The sequence below is a fragment of the Lepidothrix coronata genome, unplaced genomic scaffold, assembly GCF_001604755.1.
Source record: "Lepidothrix coronata isolate B3197 unplaced genomic scaffold, Lepidothrix_coronata-1.0 Scaffold60, whole genome shotgun sequence".
Classification (NCBI taxonomy): Eukaryota; Metazoa; Chordata; class Aves; order Passeriformes; family Pipridae; genus Lepidothrix; species Lepidothrix coronata.
The window spans coordinates 3,535,670-3,559,836 of NW_016690240.1; the positions used below are offsets into that span (position 1 = coordinate 3,535,670).

General features: G+C 40.0%; 1 protein-coding gene across 10 annotated transcripts in view; it reads right to left on the minus strand.

The window, feature by feature from the left end:
* MCF2L (MCF.2 cell line derived transforming sequence like) overlaps window positions 1–24,167 on the minus strand; it is a 162,017-nt gene that overhangs the window by 95,356 nt on the left and 42,494 nt on the right. Inside the window, exon 1 of one of the 10 annotated variants that reach the window (XM_017817361.1) lies at window positions 3,893–4,120. The exons of the other annotated variants lie outside the window; for them this stretch is intronic. Within the exon in view, the coding sequence (XP_017672850.1) occupies window positions 3,893–4,013 (121 nt within the window). The 5' untranslated portion in view covers window positions 4,014–4,120. Of the gene's footprint in view, window positions 1–3,892; window positions 4,121–24,167 lie in introns of those variants that run through there. 10 annotated transcript variants of the gene reach the window in all.

The window sequence follows — 24,167 nt, forward strand, 5'->3', positions numbered from 1 at the left end:
TCTGCTATGGATTCACACCCAACTCTCTTCTCTATCTTTCTGATGGAAAAATTGCAAGGGCATTTCAAGCAGGACAGGTAATGAAAGTCTCAAGCATGGAAGCTCAAAATCTCAAATGAATTCATTTTCAACACATTTATCCAGCTAGCAAACAAAAATGTGAACGCAGCAAACAGAAAACACAGCCTTACATGCCTTGACCTATCTAGCATCAGGACTAACAGTAATAAAGTTGTTGTGGCAGACTTGAACACCAACCAGAAATGTCAGTATTTGCACAGGCTCCAGGCAGGCTTTGGCTACATCAGGTACAATGTACCTGACTTCAGGTACATTGAAGTCTTCAGATACTTAAATATTTCTGCTATATTAGTATGCTCAGTCTGACATTTTCTGCATCCACACATTTTCCTAGCCTGTCTGTAAGCTAACTCCCTCTCCCCATACAAGAATGATCAATATCTAACAGAAATATTCATACAGCTCCAGAAGATGTACCACATCTCTGTCCCCTCGGCTGACACAGAAGATGCAAAGGTGCTCTTCCCCTAGACTCTTCTTCACTCTTTTTGTGGATTATTCAGGTTATCTGACTCCTTTACTACAAAAATCTATTAGTATTAGACACACATATTACAGCGCTGCCTCACTGTACCTTTTTGCAGAACTTCTTTGGCTTGGAAGGACCCTGTGACACGGACAGTCTCTTCATTCATTACATGCCTAGAGCTACACATGAAAGCAAACTGCTTCAGTCATCTTCATCAGAAAACCAACCTGAATCCAGTGTGAAAAGATGCAGACTGCAGGATGCCTCCGAAGATACTCCCCATCCATACTACACGCAGCACAGACTGAAGAGAGATGTCTCTGGCGTCTCTACTTGCCAGACTTGTTTTACAGCTCTCAGTTCAAGCCGACCTACTGTTCCCATTTGCTCAGAGAAAGCAAGAAGAGGAAGAATCTCAAAGGATGGTCTATGAGCATTGTGTCAGGAAGCCCACCACAAAGGGCCACAGCAATTCAGCACCCTGAGAAATCTCCCCTGCTGATGGGAGACAAGTGTCCTCACAGAAGACAGCTCGGAGCCACAGCTTTCCAGAGCTGAAATCCTCCACAAATCCACAACTGCTGCCCCACCTGCTTGCAGTCAGAGATGCAGAAGTACACAGAAGAGACACAGTTCAGCGACAGATTTAGAAAACACGATGCTGCCTCACACAAGCCTGGCTGTACCAGCCTGGGCCTTGCCTACCCAGGCAGTAGAGGCCACGTGGCAGCTGGTCCCAAACCTCTGCATTCCAAAGAACAAGTGTCACCAGAGCTAGGGCTCAACTGGCATGAGCGGATAAGGGCAACACAGTAGGACACCTGCAGGGAACAGCGCAGTGAGGATTAGGCCAAGGAGGACAGATCCAACTGTCCACGAGCTGCAGTAAATAAAGTCTGCTTTGTTAAAATGAAAATAAAACAGAGATGGAATTCAAGAAGTATGACAACTGGAATCAAGCCCAGCTTCTCTTATTAAGGTAAATAAGATAATGCAAAATCAATATATGAACTAGAATATTTATTGTTCAGTTAAAGATTACTATATTCTATATTAAAGATTTTAACATCCAGGGAAAGGATGAAGTCACAGCGAAGCAAACATGCTCTCAGCAATTTCCAGAGATGCTAATGAAGAGAGAACAAAGCTTTGTGAGACCTGGGACAGCAGGACAGAGTGTCTCAACTTTGTCACAAGGAGAAGAGAGGTGCATACCTCATGGGATTCACTGAACCACAAGCACATTTACTTGAGAAATACATTCTTGACCAAAAATTGTAATTTCACCTAGCACACCTACAGGACAAAAATGTTCCCAGGCTGGAGTACCTCTTCCCTTCTACAATTTAAAACTTTGATCCACCTTCTGTGTAACATTTGGTCTGAAAGTGCCACTGAAAGCTGAGGTTTGCCACCAGCAAGGTGTGAAAACTCCTATCAGTCCAAAAAGGCCATAAAACAGCTTTGACCAAAACAATTGAATAATTCTTACTGAATATATAAGGTTAACATTAAAAGCATGTAATTGCTTTCCTACTGTCAACATAAAATGGGTAACAGGAAGGAAAGGAAACAGAATTTTTGCATACTTGAAGACTTCAAACAGAAAAGGCTGCAACATGATCAAAAGGAGTTTTGCAATAATAATAAAAATGGGTGGGAGACAGAACAGACAGCTTCCTAGAGGAACATACTATTTTCTGACTATACACACACTTATATATAGTGAAAGGAACCTGTAAGTAAAAGATGATTGTACGGCATTAAAAGATTTATATTAAGGAGCTTAGTCTAAAGGAAATTAGGCAAAAATTAGGAAAACTATGTTAGAATGTGTTCAATAGAATAAATCTGTGGTTTTCTCCTATGTAGTCAAGCTTTGCCTGTACTTGGAATTAGCTCCAATCCATTCATGAATGGCCAGCAGGTGCCTGAAACTCATAAAAACATAATTATTATAAAATATTTGGTGAAAGTGATGGCTTTTATGGCTACACTTAGGACTTGACAGCAGTGCGAGTGCTACAAAGTGATGGTTGAAGGCTACATGAAAGTAAGACTCAAATTAGAGGAGATCTTGTTTTGCTTTGCTTTGCAAGACTGCATCCCATGTGGTTAAAATATTACTTAATTTTTCTTCATTTTTCTTTACAGCTGTGACATAAAAACTTTTTCCATTCTGAGCTGAATAGAATTAAATGTTAAATTTTTATAATTTACTAGTTAGTACCCCTAAAAATATCAAGCCTTGGCCTCATGAATGTCTAGAACTCGTAAGTCAGGAAAGGTTAAATCTTTACGTTTCAGAGGTTATAAACAAAGTTTACCAAAAAAACCCTTACAATTTTAATTCCAAACCCAGTAGATGACAAAAGACTCGTGAGCACAGTACAAATGAAGGTATGAGAAAAATGAATCACCAGAGAGGCATTTTTCTCTTCTTATTTTTTTTCCTATCAGTAAATGTCAACATTAAAGAAAGAAATATTGAAAAGCCTTGAAAATTAACTAAGGTAGCCTAGCTTATGATAATTTCAATTTTCAAATTAATTTAAAAAGAAACAAAAAAAGTCCTCTTTTTTTTTTAAAGACCACAATAGGTCACTATACATAAAAAACCCAAGGAAGTTTTAATTAATTATTGAAAAATTGTAATTCAGCTTATCTTACCCAGGCAGAGTTAACTTAGTTCAGAGAAAAAAAAAACAAAATGCAGCTTTACTAAACACAAAGATTATATAATTATCAGTCACACTAACGTGTTATTACACCATACACTGTATGAAACAGACTTTGAGATTGAGTAAGTGGTGGCAAGTCCTAATTTAAAAATTTTAATTTAAATTTAAAAATTTAAAGATCAGAGGCTTCTTGATTTTTTGAGTACAGTTAAAAATATTTTTTTGGCTTAATTAATTATATTTTTTAGGAGAGGAACACTCAGTGACATTCTTCCAGAATACAAAAGGAGGGCTGGTGTAAAGCATGTGTGTAAAGACAGTATCTGTGTTAGATACTGTCATACACCTGGAATTGCAAGGAAAAATAAGATATAAATTTTTTTTCCAGTAAATACTGGTGACAGAGAGTAAACACTATCATGAGTAATACCTCATATTGACAAAGATACATATTTTTTAACTGTAACAGTTGCTGGATCTCTACATGAGTTCGCTTTCAGAAACAATACTTGTTCCTGCAAGAATCATCAGTTGAGAAAATCAGTAACACATATCCTAGGCTAATTACTGCTCCTTTCAACTCACATGCTACTCAAATTTAAGCGCAACATTCTACACACACATACATCACACTACAGAATCACGTATACATTCGCCTCACCAGAGCATATTTGATGTGGGTTATTTCTCGAGTGCCGTCTGCCATGAAGGATTTGGAAGAATCTTGGTAGGATCCTAAAATGACTTTCATGTCTTTCCCTTAAAAAATGGCGTTGAGACATGGATGTATCTTCACCAAGATAATCAGTAAAGGAAATAAAAAATCTGCTCTTCAGAATTAACACTTCCAGAAAGACACTCTAATTTTGTTTTTAAATGTCAACAGAACGTGAAACTTATTTGCCAAATTCAAATGCTACCAAAAAATGACAAAAAAAAGGTGGGATTTAAAGGCCTGGAAACAGCCGCAGTGCAATTATTTGTATTGTATGTGCTTTTCCTCAGGAACCAATACCTGGTTTTACTAGAAAGGAAAAAGAAAAATCAGTTGCACTTAATGGACTGAAAATGCCAAGATTGTTTCCGTATAAAATCGCGAGGCCCTCTCAGTTCCTAGTGTGCTGCACCCAGCAGACAGGACATCTTGCCACAACTTTCAGTCTACTCTCCCTGTGATTACTATGAATAAGGAAGGCACAACTTGTCATGTAAGCAGGTCAGACGAGCAAGTGAAATTTAAAAAAACTGTGAAACCGTCTCTTTTTGGTGTTTTATCCAAAATAACTATAGTCAAACTAACAGCCCTGCCCTGTTTCGGATGAAGAAAAGCCCCCACAAAACATTCAATTTGTTAGTGCACTCCAGCAGCACACGGAGATCCAACGCCACTGCTCGCCCCAACTAGCTGATACTTTAGGCTCCGTCTTCACATCCTTCTCTTTAATGTGAGGGATCTTCAGCTGTGGCAAAGAAAAATGCGAGGTTTCTCCTGAAGAAGGGCAAGTTGAACGTCTTTCTTTTAACTTTATGGTCTTGCTTGTCAGTTCACAACTTGGCACTCCAAGGGCAGAAATCTCACACTGACACTTGCTGTGTTTCCTGATTCTGTGTCTCAAACACTCGGTATTCCTCAGGGGCAAGTGCTGTGTTCGTGACAGCAAATTAAAAGAAAATACCTTCGTGAATACGGTGTTGTCAATTAGAAACTCCTCTTCAGTTCGCTTGCCCGAAGTCAGACTTTCATCATCAAAACTCCTCTTCCTCTCCCTGTATCTGCACAAAAGTGAGGACTGAGCCCCTCAAAGGCAGAGCCCGTTTCAGAGAGGTCTCACAAGAAAAGCCTGAATCTTCCTGGGAGTTAACAAACAGCTAATAGGAAGGAAGGGTGGGGAAATGAATCCCAGGCTTTCTTAAAACATATCAGGAAACCCTACACTGTCTGTTCCCCCTGTCTCTTTCAATGCAGGAGAGAGGAAATTGATAATGCTGCTTTACTTGGCAGTCAAGATTTTCCTCTCAATTATGTTTAACTATGCTCTGTGTGGCCACAGATCTACCACAACTCAAATATATACCATTACACACATCGCCCTGAAGAAGGTTTTTAAAATATGATGTACCAACTATTACTCTGAAAGCAATTCAAAGAGATAACCTTTAGTTAATCACATTGAAGTAAATATTAAATAGCTTATTACAAAATTCTAGTTTGCATATGCTAACAGAGGAGAATCATTACAGTTCTAGCTGGAATTTGTTCAACTTTCAGCATGAAATCATGGGCAAACATAGCAATCTTGAAATGGGACAACGAAGAAAAGTATCAAAGTAATAATTAAGAACTGATGAGTCATGCAAATATCACTTGTTTTCCAAATTCATTATACGAAGCAAATGGACCATTGCATATTGCAGCTGTGCTACCTGTCCTGGGTCAAAGGCCTACTAAGCCATTTAAGTACACAGATATTAAAAGGAAGGAAAGATGAGAACAGCCTAGTGGTGAAAAAGCACCATGATGCTCATAGCCAATGTACTATATACTCAGGCTTCAAACAAAAGAAGAACTGAGATTAGGCACAGCATCCATATTAGAAAAAAATTCCACATTTTCTTGTTCTGCTTGTCACTGGTGGGCACAAAGCAGTGGTTCTGGTCAGACACAGGGTAACAACAGCATTGGCAGAGACAATCTGTTTCTTGCTGAGTTTACCAGGGGAGGCACCAAATGGGACCAGGGGACACTTGTGTCAGATTGTCAGCCATCAGGGCTTTTCTCAGCACAGGGGCTAACAAACACTGTTCTGTTCTTGTCCCAGGGGGCTGAGTTCTACATCTGTCTTTGGGGGTTAAAACCAGTTTTCTCTGTATCATTGCATTTATTGTAATCTTTTTAGTAAATTGTAACTCTGACTTGTAATCTCTCGAGTTGGGTTCATTTTAAACCAGCACAGGTAGGCAGAACAGGAGAAAATGGCTTCAAGTTGTGCCAAGGAGGTTTAGGTTGGGTATTAGGAAAAATTTCTTCACAAAAACAGTTGATGAGCTGTCCAAGGAAGTGGTGAGTCACCATCCCTGGAGGAATTTGAAAGACATACAGATGTGTCCCCACCACAGGGACATGGTCTAGTGGTGGACCTGGCAGTGTTAATAGTTGGACTCGATGAACTTAAAGGTCTTTTCCAACCTAAATGATTCTATGATTCTGTGAAAAGTGACTCACTGTCCCAGAGGTGTTTTGAGCATGCAATGACACTACTGACACATGGTGAAAACCTCACCAACAATTCGTGCAGAGGATTATTACCGTGAAGCAAAAGGATGTTCTCCTTGCTTTCTTCACATATCAAATGCATGCAGAAAATTGATGATTTGAGCTGTGAAGTTGGTAAGCACACACAATCCTACTGAAATCTAGCCATTAGCTACATCCCTGTCTGCAAACAAGCTTTTAATCTTCTTTCAAGCACTCAAATTTGTGCCTAGAAGCAAAGAAATTAATCACAACAATGGCTATGGTAGTGCGCAATCAGAAGGAAACAGATGGTGTAATGCACTGTTTTCCAAACAGCAGCAGCTTCAATCTCCAGGAAAATAATCTGAATATTTTCCCTTGCCGTTGGCATTACTATAACAAAAGCTCCTATTAGAAGGGTATCTTCTCTGCTCTGTACAGCATAAGTAAATTACATCACAGTTTAAAGACAGTAATATTCTTTGAGTATTGGGAGATCCAACTAGACTGCACCTAACTCTTCTTTCACATCATAAAAATAGTAACATTTAGTGCGTAACACCTCTCCCCCCATTATCTTTAAATGACTGCAGACAGCCTGATGGAGTCAACAAAATTGTGGCAATGAAATAGGGCTTATTTTTCTCATGCTTCTTTCCAGGTCTGTTTCTGACCACAGGCAGAGTGTTGCACACTGACAACAGAAGCAGCCACACTGACTTACATCTGTATGCTCTGATTCTTCCTTTCATTCCCAGGGGCTCTCACAATATTTTAGTAAAATAACTTCAAGTTTTCTTGGGAATCATTAAATTAAGAGGTCATCACTTTCTTCACCACTGAGTGTTCGCTCTGCTCCTTTTGATCTTTTTGTTTGTACAGGGGCCTTATCTTTACAGGACATCTCAAACACCCTATTATGATTTTTACTCCAAATCCTAACAATTATATACAGGCCCTTCCTTACATTCTCACATTCAGTGTGATGCTGGAAGGTTCACATTATAGGCCCATGTATCCCTCTTAATTGTGCAGAGCAGGAGGCTCTGTTAGCAGAATCATCACTGCTCTAGTGTTTCCTCTGTATTTATTCCACTCCTCAACACAAGTTATTCTTCATATTTGCTGATATGTCACTGCCACTGGTGTTGCTCTTCCTCCTACTGTAAACCTCGTTTTTCAGGCAAAAGAGTACATCTCACAGACATGAAAACATGGCACCTCTCACGCACTTCAAGATCTCACCATGCTCACAGGGCATAGGAGTCCACTTATCTTTCGCTCATCCAATCTTTTTCCCTGGAGTCCCGGCAGGGAGGAGCTTCAGCAGAGAAATTTCAGTATTGGAAGTGCCATCACATCCCCAGTAAAAACCCAGAGGGCTGCAGGAGATATCTGGCATGAGGAATATAAAAGACTATGAAAATTATATGGGGAATTGCATCTAACATACACATATGCAGAGCTCAGAAATGACTATTTCTTGGAACAGTTTCTAAAAAAAAATATAAGGGCACATACAATCTAAATCTTGCCATGTGTATCTTTCAGCATCAGCACACTCACAGTTACAGTGGAAATGAAATGAAGGGGAAGGAAAGCGAAATGTTGTTTAGATTTTTCTCTTTAAAGCATGCTTCATCAATTATCTCTGCACATATATTTATTTTGTTGAGAACAAAATACAAACAGAACGCTAAACTGGGCTCATGCTACCTTTTTGAACAAAATTATTGTTTTGCACACATTAAAATGTAACATACAAGTTACTTCCAATCTAAAATGTAAGCTGTTTTATAAACACCCATATACCATAACAAGGCAGCACTGATTGTTATTATGCTTAGTCCTGAGCTTTCTTATAACCCTACATAAATGCTGAATTATGGTGAGTTGCTTGTGTTGATTTCTGAAATTAAAAACAAGTTGTCAAAGATTAATCCATGCCAGAGGCTAGTCACTAGGCTAAAACAGTAAAGAGTCAACTAGAGGCTGATTTTGGTGTAGCTGAGATCTTAAAGACACAGGACTTGATATTTTTATATGCACATATCCCAGAGAGCTCTTGGAGATGGAAAATCCTGAGAGTAAACCTGTCTGAAAATGCAAAAAAATAAATCATTATTCCAGGAATATTCTAGTATTCTTGAAATACAAAAAAGGACTGAATCTTCATTTTTCAATGTGGATGAGATTAATATAAAGTTTTGGTACAATCTTTGCCTTTATTATTTTTATGCTTGTAACAATTGGATATCTGTGCTTATAGTTCACTTTCAGACTACTTTAGCAGAACATTCCCTCTAGCAAAAAGTTTAAAAAGGGGTCCCATAGTGTAATCTAGATAATCTATGACCTGTAATTATATTTAATAAAATACCATGACATATAAGGAGAATCTGGAGTGGGAAGAAATCTGAGAAACAGATATGAATGGAGGTTATCTTGGCAAACCCAAAAGCAATTACAAACAAACCCAATATCTCATAAAAACAAAGACAATTACAAATATTTTGATATTAATTTATTAAGGGTTAGGAGTTAAAAGAATTATTTGGTTTCACAAGAAATCTACACAGAAACCCTGAATTAAGTTACAAGTGTGAGTTACAAGAGCGAATTAGGTTAGTTGTCCATGCTTAATCCTAACTGGATATATCTGCTCAGAGACAAACCACGATTGTAATAAGCATCAGATGAATATAAGTAGATCAGGACTGAGATAAATGGACAGCTTGCATTCTATTTATACTTGCACATTATGCTGCTGAATCACTGCTGCCAGTCTTTCCTTAAAGCAATCTCTCAAAAAAAGTAAACTAAAATAAATCCTAAAATCAATACACAGCATTTCATAATTTAAATATATAGTAACAAACAAACAAAAAAATTGCAATATGTAAAATTAGAGTTTTAATATTCTGGAAGTGTTGGCATTTAATTATCAAGATAAGAACAAGCTTTTAAAGCATAACATCTGTCCCTCTAATATAAGTAATCTTACATTGCATGTCTGAATTTCCTGAAGGTTAGCAATAAATGTGACCCATCTCCAAAAGAACAAGTTCTTCCACCATTAGCAACACAAAATACTTGGAAAATCACAGTGGATCAGAGAAATAACTAGAGGAGAATGTCTCTTTATTATCTGTCGAGCGAAGTGAGCTTTAACACCTAACAAGACAGCACTTCTACTTTGTCCTTTAATGTAGATCCTTTCACTTTTGAAGGCAACTAGCAATTGATTTCAAAACTTCAGAGATGGTCTAGGAAAGTGTAAGGAAACTGGATGTATGCTGGAGAAGACCAGGAGGTCAGAACATAGGCAAAGCCTGATTAGTATCTGGTGCCAATCAAAAGCAGCAGGTAAAGGCTACTGTGATATTGGAGCTAATTAAGCAACAGTCACTAGTTCACTCATTTACTTAAATTCTACTAGGTAAAATGACCTGGGAGATAACAATTACAGATTATGATTGAGCAGATTTGTCAGAGGTATGAGGTCTGCCTTTTTGGTCAGAAGTGAAAGCACGTGAAGAAGAGTAATCTGTTTGCATTAGGAAACTCCTGGGAATTATTTCAGTCCTATGCTTGATATAGGCCCACACTTTCACCCAAACACAGCATCTCAGCTCTGCGTTCAGCAACCGACTGCTGCTGTTCTGTGAGCACAATGCAAGGGGCAGGGGGACCACGGCAGGTGGTGGGCCTGCAGAGAGGGGATTTTCACAGCAAGAGAAGGAGAAAGAGAGTGATACGAGACCTTTGGTGTCACTACACAGCTGTGCCAGCACACCACAGAGTCACTGCAAGGGGAAGCTGCTGCCAAAAACCAGATAAAACAATTGGCAGCAAAAAGAAGTGGCTTAAAATGATTTATCAAGTACAGTTTCATTGACAATGTCCTGTGAAGATTACTACAGTTTCGGGCATATTGGCCATTCCTTGCACATACACCATGGGACACAGTGGTCATTCCCATCATGTACCAGATAATAATCAAACGAAGGGACTCAGGATAAGTAGTTGCTTTATACATTGTTATGCTAGTGAAAGCTCTGTTCAAAAACCACCCGTATCTAGAATGTGCATATACATACCTATATAAACACATGTGAATGTATAGAAATGAATAATACATCCAGTCAACAATATTGACTGACCTTCCAGTAAACAGCTCTGTGCAGAATCAGCTGGGGAAGAGAAAGCCAAAATTTTATGTTGGAAGAACTTCTGCTGGTATCTAGAAATACTTTGATCACACTCAAAAGAGAGATCTAGTTCAAAAGTTGTATCTTTTAACAACTGCAGCAGGTACATAGTATTTCCTCATCAGGTTGATTTCTGCTAGACGCAGACAGAGAGGGAAGAGGAGGTTATATGCACTTACACTCTGGCCAGATACTGCTGCTCTCCCCATGCTGGTCTGCCCATTTGAGAGTAGTGAACACTACTCACTAATGAAACCTCCACTTCCTTAGTTTCTCTATGGGAGACAGAGCAACCTGCTGCACCGCCTAGGAACACATTTCTCAATTGTCCAGGGAGGCAGATTTTACTGAGGTCCAGGGCACTGCAAACCCCATGATTAGATGGCTGACTTTCAGAAGGTCTTTTCCTAAAGACGATACCTTTGACAATTATGAAATGCAGAATATGGTACAGACTGCTGCTGGATCAAAGCATTTTGACAGCTCCCAGCAGGGGTGAGCCCTGGCTACAGCTTCTACTGTTCTCAATAACGTAATGTGTACAGTGAGAAATGACTGCCGCACACCTGCACACACAGAGGATGTTGTCTTGCTGTGCCGCCACAGGCCAGGAGCACCCTTTGAGCCTTCAGTCTCTGCTACCCTAACTTCCTTCTTCTGAAAAGCGTTCTCTGTTACCATGTGCTTTGGACCCAAGGAATCCAGTGCTCAGCTCTCACGTCTTCTCTATCAGACTTCAATTCTTTTCCACATTTCACAATCCTCCCTCTTTAGTCTCTTCATGAATGGGCTATTAATAAAACAAGAGAGTTTTCAGTTGAGTAGCTACTTTGAAATTCTTCTGCATGCACTGTTGCACCAAATACAAATTTATACGGCAGTATACCACTCTGTGCAAAAGAAGTAGTGGTGTTAATACTTCACAAAGCTTGTATGCAGCTATGAGTAATACCTTTTAGGGACCTTTCAAAAATGCTGCAAAAATCCATAGGCTGTTAAGAACCTCAAGCAATTTTTCTCAGGCTACTGTTAGGATACAGCAGAGCAGGTGTTTTTACAGCAACCTTCTGAAATGGTTATAGAGTGATAAATCACATAAGTGTTGGGAGAAGGAATGAGATTTTCCTAATATTAATGAACATTCCTGAACTGCCAATTTTGACGATGCTCACGTAGGCCTCCAGCAAAATGGGATTTTCCCCGTGTGCAGATAAGCCTACTTAATTGAACTGGGATGAAGGGATTTATTGGTGGGATGTCCGCCAGTCTCCTAGCCAGTCAAACTTTTAGTTGGTTCAGAGTTAGTTTGCCTCATTCTGCTTATCAGCTAGTCAGTTCTAATAGACATCTTTTAATTAACGGCCATAATTTAGGACATGCATGCTAGTATATCTAAACATACAGTGGAAGAGAGAGCAAGGGTCTTGTCCTAGTTACAGAGGCCAGGACCAGTTTACCTGAGTATAACCAAAACTGTGTATTCTACGCCCTCTATGTAATTTCTGAGGGGCTGTTGATAATGGATCATTTGCAGCAGCTGCCCAGGACACACCTAATGACTCAGCTGTGATGACTCCCCTCCAGGGAGGAATTAGCACCTTCACACCCAGTCTGAGGGGTCATCTCTGCTAATGGCCCATACTGGACTGGCATAATAGGCAGCTGCAACACCTAGACCACCAAAGATGACAAAAATAACCCAAGACTCACAGAGTTAAATCACCCTTTGTGAAACCCTCTGCCCTGGGGGAGGTACTGGAATCCACCTGAACCTGAGCATATATAATCTTGGGGTTTTGAGACTTCTGGTACCACTCGTCAGATCCAGAGAAGGACCAGAACTCCAACAGGGCTGCCACTGCCACTCTCAACAAGACTGCAGTCATTACCTCAACAGAACTGCCACCATCATCTGGACCAACGGGTTTTCCTTTCCTTTTACTTTGCACCCAGAGGGGCCACAGGGTACTCAGCACAGAGGACAATGAACACTGTTCTGTTCTTGTCCCAGGGGGCTGGGTTATACATCTGTTTTTCATGAGTTAAAACCAGTTTTTCTCTGTATCGTTGCATCTATTGTAATTTATTTTTAGTACACTGTAACTCTGATTTATAATCTCTCTAGAGTTGGGTTAATTTTTCCTGCTGGTTTACTTTTTAAACCAGCACAGGTCTTTATGCCATCTGGAACTGCAAAGGACTAGGACAAGCCCATGTTTCAATTGAATAATGAAAAGATCTCTGAGAACTAAGAATCAACCATTTCCTTTGAAAAATTTTTTAAAAATGCTGGATGATATGCAGTTATTATCACCGTAATCCTTAAAAGGACTGAGAAACTCCTTCCATCTATAGCATCATATCAGCAAGCACCAGCACTGAATATAGCCACCATGACACAGAAACTTTGTTTGACCTGACTCTGTACTGCTGTCAAAGGGAGGATTCCTGCTCCCAGTGACTTCTAGCTTCCTTTGTGTGGGCCTTTACATTTGTGCAGCCAAACAGTGAATTATACATGAATGCATTCCAGGTAGAGCAAGCAGGACAGAGAGACATGATGTGGCTCCTGGTTGAAGAAGTCAGTAACGATGGTGTGTAATGTGGCATGTAAAAAGCTGCTGAAATTATAGGTACCTATTGATTTCCAGGTTGAGTATACTGCTTAACAGTTATTTCCTAAAATAGCACTGCAAGCGGTGCTTGTCTTTTTTGGATTCTTCAGCTATTTAATAAAATAGCACTAGTCATGACTATTTATGGCTATACATTCAGAACCCCAATAAAGGCACAATGGGTAAACGTATAATTGGAATTACAGTCTCCAAATAAATTACTAAATCAAAATCTGTTGAAAGACACTGAAGATTTTGTGAATTAAATATATAAAGTAGAAATAGGCAGTGATGAAATCACGGCTCCTCTTGACATAGTCATACAGCATGAAAACATTGTTAGTATGGAAGCTACTGAGAAAGAAACAGTCAAGACATTGCCAAAAAATCCTAGGTTATACCTGAGCAAAAATATTTTCCTGTATATTCTCTCATGCGAATAAAGCCTGCAAAGGGTACAAAATGTGGGTCCCCACAGCTGTAGAGTCGTACAACCAAAGGTAATTCCAGCCAACAGCCCCTTCCTCCCTCACTAATTTTGGTCTCATTTGTTACATTTGGATTCACAGATTATTTTTTCCAGACAATCTAAGGAAGGCTTCTCACTTGTCAGTTAAAGTTAGCACAGTTAAACACAGCAGTTTTGATTTGTTCTTTTTTTATACAGAAGAAATGTTACACAGGCATGCTCTGCTCTCCATTAAGGACGTGTTTCTGAAAAATTTGATAATTAAAAACATTGCACTATTGCTTCACTCTTCATCCTCAAATCAACTTGATAAATCCCAGTTTGTTTGAGGAAAATGACGATGACCATGAAAATGCAACTACTCAGGAAGAGGGGCCCAAATGCTCACACTAAAAGACTGATACCGGGGGACTTGATCTCAGGGATGTAGCAGTTGGGATCTGTGAGAAGGGTAATCTGCAGACTACCTCCGGAAAGCTGGCATCTCTTCCAGGTCACAATTACTCCATCCACCATGCCATACGTAAACTGTCCTCATGCATTTAAACTGTGTGTATTTTCGTCTCTGTACACATCCCCTTCTCACTGCAGAAAAAGTAATTTGCTCTTCAAACAACCTCTGGAGTTTCATGTAGGTGACTGACAACAGTTAGCAGAGCAGAATGTTCAACAAACACCAGTGGTAGACCAAATCCAAGGGCAGGATCATCCTGGGAGCTGGTCCTCTCATTGTGCAATCAAACACAAAACAGATTTGGTCACAGGAGCAATCTTTGCTCAGACTCGTGATGTGTAAAGCCATCAGTACCAGGTACCTCTATTAGTTACATACAGGTCTGCAAGGGATATTTTTCATTTAGTATCCACAAACACAGGCAGGGCATCTGGAAAGCATCATGAGTACTGACATTCCCCATCAGAAGAATATACAGGATTCCCAGATATACCCCAGGAGTGAGAAGCAGGTAGAGAAAACGAAACAGAAAAGATGCTGCAGTTCATGCTAAAGCTATACAATAATCAAATATTTCAGAACTTCCCAGCTGCTTGCAAATCCAAGTAAATCCAGATCACACCAAACTTATATCAGGGGAAAGGCTGTTACTGAGTGTAGAAACTTTGCAGAAGAATATTAAACCACAAATTACACAATGCTCTGCTTTGCAGCTCCATGCCTGGTCTTTGCTTCTGTTCTGGATACTAATAACATCTTATCACATTTCCTTATGTACAATCATTTAATTCTCTTCAAACATTTAAAACAATCTGTGACAACTACTACAATGTATAGTATGTGAATATGCCAACATGAAACAAGACATAGTAAGTAACTAATTGGCTACTAGGAAAATTGACAAAACCAAATTATTTTAAGTAGCAAGACCTAGAAATCTTCATAAAGTCACTGTGTTTTAATATATTAAAGGTCCATTTAGAGTGAGCTGCAAAATTTTTTGCTCTGCCACAACCACACTAGAGCACCTGTATGCTTTACCACAAAGGTTTTAACCACTGGGAAAACTTTTAACACTGCAGACTACCACGAAAATCCATCAAATAGCTGGGCAACAGGTCCGATGTGCCCTGTTTGTGTTCCCAAAGACACAGGAGACTCCTGGAACATCTCCACAGTGGAACGTCTCCACCCTTGGAGGCATTCAAATCTCGACCGAGTATGTGTATAGTAAGTAGATTGGCTTTGAGCAGGTGGTTGGGTTAGATGACACCCACAGAAGCCCTTTCCAATCTAAATTATACTATGATCATCTTGTCCATTTAGCTCCCTCGCTGTCATCCAGTTGTGTTCACCGCTTTGATTCCCACAGAGAAAAAGGGAACCATTTTTGGTGCTTAATTTATGTCAGTTGTTTCAATTTCCCAGTGAATGAATAATTTAGAAGAATTTTATCTTCTTCATTTTAGAGTTATGCGAAGAGGCCAAGTGGTAAAGCAAAACATTAAATTATTTACAAGTTGTACACACGTGGAGGCAGATAAATGATGTAGCATTATATATTTAACAGTTGTTAGAAAGTACAGAAACTATAAGCATGACAGTCAAAGTCCTTTGTCAAAGGAGAGAAAAGTAGCCTTCAAGTCTGTGTTAACTTTTCAGACATTAAAAAGAGCTAAAAAAATGTATTTAAGGTAGATCTGAAGTCTGCACAAACTTCAGAGCTACTAGAGTAAGCAGTTTCTGTCTGCAAATGAATAAATGAGGCTCCATTTCCCTGTTGGCAAAATTCTTCCCAAAAGGCAATTAAAGCCCTGCTCCATGTTTTAGGGGGATGGAATTGACTAAATCATAAGTGTGAAGACCTTTCCAGTGCTGGAAGGTGATTAGGTTATCATAGACTAGGAGAATAAATTATAAATTCATTTGTAATGGGTGGACAGTGCTATAAAACAATGGACAGATCCTAAATCTTCAAGCCTTCAATTACCAAGTCTATTCTGTTTGCTTGAAGGATTACATCATATTTTGGTGTTCAAAAAATAAAGATCTAAGAAATAACATTAGCAGCTGAGTTTTTATACAACTCCAAATAACCTCTACCCATGATGAAGACAAGGACAGCAAACAGAATTCCTCATAATTCAGCCTTTCTAAATGTATTGACTGCCTTATATATGCAGCTGAAGAACTTCTTTTAAATAAAATTCAATCAGAAATAGGTTGAAAAAATGGAAATAGGTTTGAAGTACCATTCTCTGAATATGTACTACATAGAGACCACGAAACAGAACAAAATACCACTACAGGTTTTTTTTTTCAGTAACGTCACATTTTTTCTCAAAAATTGATTTAAAATATATTTCTTTCTTAATGTGCATATATTTTAGACAAAGACCTTCTGTTAAAATTCATCTGGCTCTCTGACTCCCCTCCCCCCAAATGTGCACAGACAGACATAGTCATTAAAGGATTGCTAGAACAAGATCTCCATTCTTTTCTGAAAGGGGCCCTACCAACAAAGGACCTCCAAAAGTAGTCTGTATTGTTAGGTGCAGGGTGGGAGATGCAATCTTTTACAGCAGTGAGGATTTAGGATCTACTTCCTCCATGTCCTGTCAAGTAGACACATCCCTTACCCACACTGTATTAGCATCTTTCTACCTTCTGGTTTTAACAAACTCTTATGTCTTGTCATTGACTTTAAGTTCAGCAGGAACCTCTTTGAGCATTTAAAACAAGCTCCACCATACCCAGAAGACAGTTTTCTATCCATAATGTGTTCAGCACATAAGATCTGGTATAATGACAGCAACTGGAAGGGGTTAAGGCACCTCTAGCCTCATGGTTTGCCACGGTTCCCCAGAAACACTCAGTCTGGCCTGGAGCTCACTCCTTTCCCTGATGTACACCTCTGGCTCCTTTCACTGGTAGAAAGACCACCAGGTGTGGGGGCCAAAAGGATCCCCAGCAGGGAAAACATGGCTGCTGGGACTAGGTGGACTCAAGCCCACAGCTTAGGGAAGGCTTGTAAAAAGGGGAAAGGAGGCTGGACCTGGGTGACAGAAGATGCTGGGCAAAAGCATCTTTTAGTGAAAGGAGACACTACGAGGAGGCCCGTGGAAGGACAGGGACTTGGTACAGGCCGGGGAGGGCCAACAGGGACTGAAAAATAGTGAGGGTAGAGGAGATACAGGCACTAGGAGGGGAAGTGTGGTGTGAGTCTGGGTGCAGCAGATGGATCTCAGACAGGAGATCTGAAGAGGGACCTGCTTAGGACAGCAGTAATGCGAGCGGAAGGCCAAGATGAGAGTTTTCCTCTCCTCATACAAGTCCTGAGAGGTTGAGAGCAGCTCTACCATGCAAGGGAAACTGCTTCTGGCTTTGCCTGGATGCCCATGGGCTTCCTGTTCAGTGCTGCCTGATTGGTCCTTCACTTTGAGTAGCAGTTTTGCTCGAGCGTCTTCAAGAAAACAGACAAGCAAGACTTGGGATCATCCTGTTCATATTGTATCGATGCAGGTATGTGCCCTACCATGTAGGCAAGGACAGAGGGGGAGAGAGAGCAGTGCACATGTGCAAACAAGATATCATGATAAGAAATAACATCATTACAGTTTATTTTGACAAGTATTAATGGTTTTTAGGGGCACAAATTTTAATGAAGTGTGGTGAGACACCAACGCTTTCATGATCTTACAGATGATGAGCAGACAGAGCAAAAAACATGAGGGCTTGAAGGGGCAAACATCTGGCAGTCATACAAACCTAGAGGTACCTTGTTTCCTTTTCAAAGTAAATCTCGTGCCTTAATTTCATGATTTAAGGCACTTTTCCAACTGAAATAAGAAATTTGAGAGCTTGAATATATTCTCATCAAACTGTAACATGAATTGACAGCATACACAAAGTATAAAAATACGCATATCTCATGTTAACTTTGCAAGTATTATAAGTAAATAACAAAAGTTAATACCCAGTAAATGGCAAAACGTTTTTAAGATAAATAATTTAGCACTGAATGATGAATTTATTATAAGTATAGACTTCTAAGTGGAAAAAAGAAACACCTAATAAGATGTTTCAAAGCAAAGCTAGCAAAACAGCACATAGCTGTCACAAAGTTTTGTTTTCTTGGACAGAACAGGATAAGTGGCAAAAATATTTGTAGCTCTCAACAGATAGGCTTGGAAAAAAAATCAAAAAAGGTATTTCATTAAAAAAATACTTCTAGTTCTTCTTATCATTGCAGTTCATTTCTTACAGATACTTAGAAGTTGTTACTAATACAATGTACGCTTTGTCTCTATTCAGTTTGAGCAATGATGCTTTTCAAAATTTTTTCTCAGATTCAATTTTTGATTCAGCTAAGGCAAAACTGTAATTGATAATATTCACTGAACTAGAAAGGAATATACACTAACTCACTAAAGTCACAAAAAATATCAAACTAAAAGTAATACTTTCTAGACTTAGTCTGTACATTCAGCTTTCAACCTTGCGTCTTCCCAATCACCATCCCATCACAGGTTTGTTTCTTTAGGCATAGTGCAAGGTCAAGATGCAAAGGGAAACACAAGGTTCTAAGTCAATCACTGTCTGCGCCTGCATCTTATTTACTCACCTTGTGAGTTAACCATGTGGTACCTGAAGAAATTCTAGTATTGGTTTATACATACTGGAAATCTGAATTTCCCTGTAATTTCTAACGACACAGTTTTCATCTTTGAAGTCCACTGAAACATATTGCTGAAGACATCATGTATTTATTTAAGAGGTGTGAAAATTTTTGCAAAAGAGCTTGGATAAGTGGTGCCATATAAAATGTAAATATTTCTACCTTTCACAGCAATCAAATAAAATTTTGCATGAAAACAAACTATGTGAAGATATCACATCTTAAAGTGCAGCAGTCTTCAGTTACAGACAGAGGAGAGAATGAACAGAAATATCACATTTCTAATTCACACAACATGAAAGACTAAGAGCCTGATACTACACCTACTAAAATGAACTCTAAGATAACTGGTGAGCTCAAAATTAATTACATTAAATACTGACAGAAGCATGCATCAAGAAGTTAAAAGACTCAGCCCAGAAACTTAATGGGCTTAATGGGTAGCTTAATGCGTAGTGGATCCATGCAGATCTCTGCAGAAGTCAGGCAACAAACAGATCTTCTCTCTGCTTTGCCAGCCAACAAACCAACAGCTGTAACATTCTACCACAAAATACCCATTTCAGATTTGAGGTTAACCAAGACAGTAAACTTCTAAAAGAGATGATCATACATGATTCAGTTATCCAGGAAACACAAATTATGGGAGATGGTCACAGGAGTTTCACCATTTCTCCCCTGAATTCACTGCAGAGCACTACTGAAGGGACAGTCATACCCCATCCTGTTCCTCCAATACCACGGCCATGTGTTCCCACTGTTGCCCTGATATTAGCTCAATTGACCACAAGATGAGGCAGGGCAGGCTACAGATATAACAGTAAGCACACTTCTCTCCCCTCCACAAAACAGACAAACAAAAAAACAAACAACCCCCCCCAAACAAACAACCAAAGAAAAACCCCAAAAAACCCAAATCAAAGCAAAAAATGGCAGATTTCTGTTGAATCAACAAATCACACCAGTTTGATCATTCCAATAATTGCAAGGTACCTATCTCTCACCTAATGCAATAGAAACCATGTGAAGCCAAAGACAAGGAAGAGAAAAAAAGTAATGTTCTTGCAAAATGGTTTGGGACCAACTGTTTTCAAAAAGCTTAAAAAACTACAAACTTTATTAAAAATTATTGCAGTTGGGGTTTGGTTTTGTTTGTCTGTTTTAACTGGCCTCATTTATTAGATAGCAATAACGTGGTTTATTACTAGGAGTCAAACTGTTGCTTCACATTAGAAGCTTTCGTTTGGGAAAACTACAGTTTTGTTGATTGACCATCTAACAGCTGTTAGAACCTAACAAGCTAACCAGGAGTTGTCTCTACACCATACAAACCACAATTCTGCATTAAGTGTTAAGAAATGTGACATTTTACACCATTTTTCAATCAATTTCTCAAAACCTAAAAAAAGGCCCTAAAAAAAATTACAAAGATGGAAACTAAAATATTGGAGCAAAAATGCTATTTCACATCTTACTGTTCATAACATAACTTTAGTTGCTTGCTGACAGAAGCATCCGAGGTGAAGAACAAGACCAGGTAATAGCCCTGGATATCCAGGTTCACATACAGTCATCACTGAACAGATGCCACACAGGCTGCCTGCAGATGAGAGGAGTGACTGCTGTTTCCCCAGGCTCCCACCCTAGCCATGCCCTGACTTTATCAGGGGAGGAAATGCATAGGTGCCGAACCCTCGCTTGCCCTGCTCCCTCCCATTCCACCTCATCTCTAGGAGAGTAAACCCAGGTGACTCAGCCGGGCAGGAGCCACAACAGGACTCTCACCTCTGCGCTGGTGAGGCCACACCTGGAGTACTGTGTCCAGTTCTGGGCCCCTCAGTTCAGGAAGGATATTGAGGTGCTGGAGCAGGTCCAGAGGAGGGGAGCTAGGCTGGTGAAGGGACTCAAGCACAAGTCCTATGAGGAGAGGCTGAGGGAGCTGGGGCTGTTCAGCCTGGAGAAGAGAAGGCTCAGGGGAGACCTCATCACTCTCTACAACTCCCTGAAAGGAGGCTGTAGCCAGGTGGGGTTGGTCTCTTTTCCCAGGCAACTATCAGCAGGACAAGAGGGCATGGTCTCAAGTTGTGCCAGGGGAGGTTTAGGTTAGATATTAGAAAGAATTTCTTTACAGAGAGGGTGGTCAGACATTGGAATGGGCTGCCCAGGGAAGTAGTAGATTCTCCGTCCCTGGAGATTTTTAAAAAGAGACTGATGTGGCACTCAGTGCCATGGCCTAGTAACCGCAGTGGTAGTGGATCAAGGGTTGGACTTGATGATCTCAAAGGTCCCTTTCAACCCAGCTGATTCTATGATTCTATGATTCTAAGCAGAGGACTGGACCTGCCAAGAGATACTGTGGGGCACAGCTCCCTTATTCTCCAAAACAAGAGCAAGTGCAGTTAGAAAAACTGCTTGAAGCCCACTGACAGTACGGTGCAGTGATGAGCCTGACCTTATTTCTGCTGGGAATGTTCCTCCCTCCCTCATCAGTTCCACCATGCTTGTCTAATGTTTCCTTTTTTGCTGTGTCAAATACAGATAACAAGTTACTCGAGGCAGGGAGCTGTCGAGAGCAGTAGAGCTCATCTGGAAAGGGTTTGGCAGGTTGTGCAAAAAATAGAGCAGAGCAGATGACCAGCCTTTAAAACAAACACAGTTTCATTTGTTCATATCTTAAAAACTTACTAATTCATTGCCTAATGTCTTATTAGCAACATACTTTAAAAATCAGGCTTTGACCATCAAAAAATTCATTCTAAAGGAGTAAATAGTTCAAACTAAGTTTTTCCCCCTTAAGTGTTTTGTGAATGCATTGGTAATGTTCAAAGTCTAAGATCTCCAGCATTAATGATGCTATAAAATTAAACCTGACGCTTTTCGTAACTTCTTCCTAAGTGCTTCCCAATTCTAGTAAATTGCTCTGAGCTCAATGGGATGAAGGTCCCTGATGGCTATGACAGCTCATGAAGTCTTGGACAGGCAGTAGGGTAGGATCTGGTGAGAGGCAGGCTCTGCAAAGCCCTGACACAGCACCCAGTGTGTTCCTGCTCCCTGCACAGGACAGTGGCACACACATGGCAAGGCTTGTGAGGCCCCACAGAGCCTAATGAACAAAAATAGTCCTCGTATGACCAACCCACAGATGATCTGCTGCCAGGAGCACAAAGCAGTGAGAAGGGTTAGGAAAGAGTGGAGAGTGGATGTATATTTGCCTTGCTTCCTTTTCTTCCATGTGTATCTTTAAACCTGATAGTATATACTGCATTTGTTCTTCTTTAGGTCTAACTATATGGGCCATCACACGTCTCACGTGTCATGGAAACTTGCAAACTGGTTGTCAAACCAGCAAGACTGCTGGTCCAGGATGATGGTGATACTGAGTGAGTGGGAAGGCTCCCCTGTCTCATAGCACTGCCTGCTCCTGCCTTCCTTCTCAGGCAGGATGCACACCAAAGAGCCACGAGCCACGCTGCAGCTCAGGCAATGTCCACGTGCAAAAAGTCAGGAGCTACTTGACGGGAAAGGATGGGAGAGGAACTCCTAAGGGAACATGGGGGAACAGGAGGGGCTTCTCCGGGATCTAAGTGCCAAACGGTAACACCCATATCCCTTCCTGCCTTGGCAGTCGCACATCGGGACGGTCTCAAATACCTGTATTTCCCTTCAAACTACTATTGGATCTCTCTAATCTCTCACCCTCCTTTGGGGATAAAATTGAAATTCTGCCTGTTCTCACCAGCTCCAATAAGGGTTCCCTACAGCATCATATAAATGTCAGACAGAGTCATTAATGAATGCAGCCCTAGTCCATCGTGGGACTTAGACGGTGTTTAAAAGGAATGTCAAATAAAGCCCAGAGTAACTGTGCTGTTTCCATGTTTTAAAAGGTAGGTGATAGGATGCAGAAACGTTCATTCCTGATTTTCTGAAGGCTGAGTGGGAACTGTTAGTACTACTTTAACTTGGATAATTGCTAAGCACACCATGCAAAATTAACAATGTAGTATTTAATGCATATTTTTACTCTCCTAATACAAAATTATGTCAGCCCTCTGTGCCACCTAGACCTTTTTAATTCCCTGTCAGATCTTCAAAAATGTAAACAATTACTTTGAAAAACACCTCCACCTGCCACACTGAAATAATTAATCTTCTGTCTTCATACAACAACAGAGAGCTGTTTCTATTTATATCCCTCTCCTGCTTCAGGCTGTGTGCTCTCAAAGCAATTCAGGTATACCATTTTCAAAGGAAACAACGATTGCACTGAAGTCAGAAGCAGACTGCAATGTCCTTGAAAGACCAGTAAAACATGAGCTGGGGGTAAGAAACACTGAAGAGATTCAGCAGAAGGAAATTAAGAAAGCATACAACTAAAAAGCTAAAAATGCTATGTGTTGTTTTATATTTTTTTCTTACCTTTACTTCATAAATTACTTCACAAGGGATTTGTCTGATATGGAAATACCCATTTTCTCCCACAGATCACTTGCAGCCTCAGCAGCCTTTCCACAGAACCCAGAAATGGAATTTTTAACTGTGGCTATTCTCAACAAAACCAGCTGTGCCAGGATCACAGCAAATGTCTGGGTCCTGAGCAGACAGGAGCTATCTCATAATTAAAGCCTGGCATCTACTCAAGTATCAATTAAGTACTCATGATAAATTTTCATCATTCTTGTGATTGTGTTTACGTCATATTCCATCACAACTATTGAACATAAAGCTATTGTGTTTCAGACGCTGTATTATGGGGGACCCAGCTTCGCATCCTACTAAATGCCATCTATGACCAAAACACATAGAAAATCTTTTTATACCACCTCATTTCTGCCAGCTTTCTATTCTCATCCAAGCTGCATAACCAAACACACCTGTTTTGCTTCCATACCCCATGTTCTCCTTTTTTTATTCCATTGTCAACAATCTTTAAAGTAAGCTGGAAAAATTCCTCCCTCAAACACAAACAAAACTGCTGTTAAAACACTGGCGGGTGACATGAGGTAACTTAAACTGACCAGCTAAGTGACATGGGGTAACTTGGAGAGACAACCAACAGCCTAGGACAAAAGACTGACCAAAGGAATGCACTTTGTCCAGCCCAGAAGCTAGACACAGGACTGCTTACAGAAAGGCTGCAATTTATAGTTTTATCTTTTTAACAACAAAGGTTGCAGCCTGAAGAGTCATTTTTAAAATCAGATATGTGTATTCTCATTATTTTCTATTTATATAAATTATCTTGGTGTTTCATATGCAAAGCCACCCTCCCTT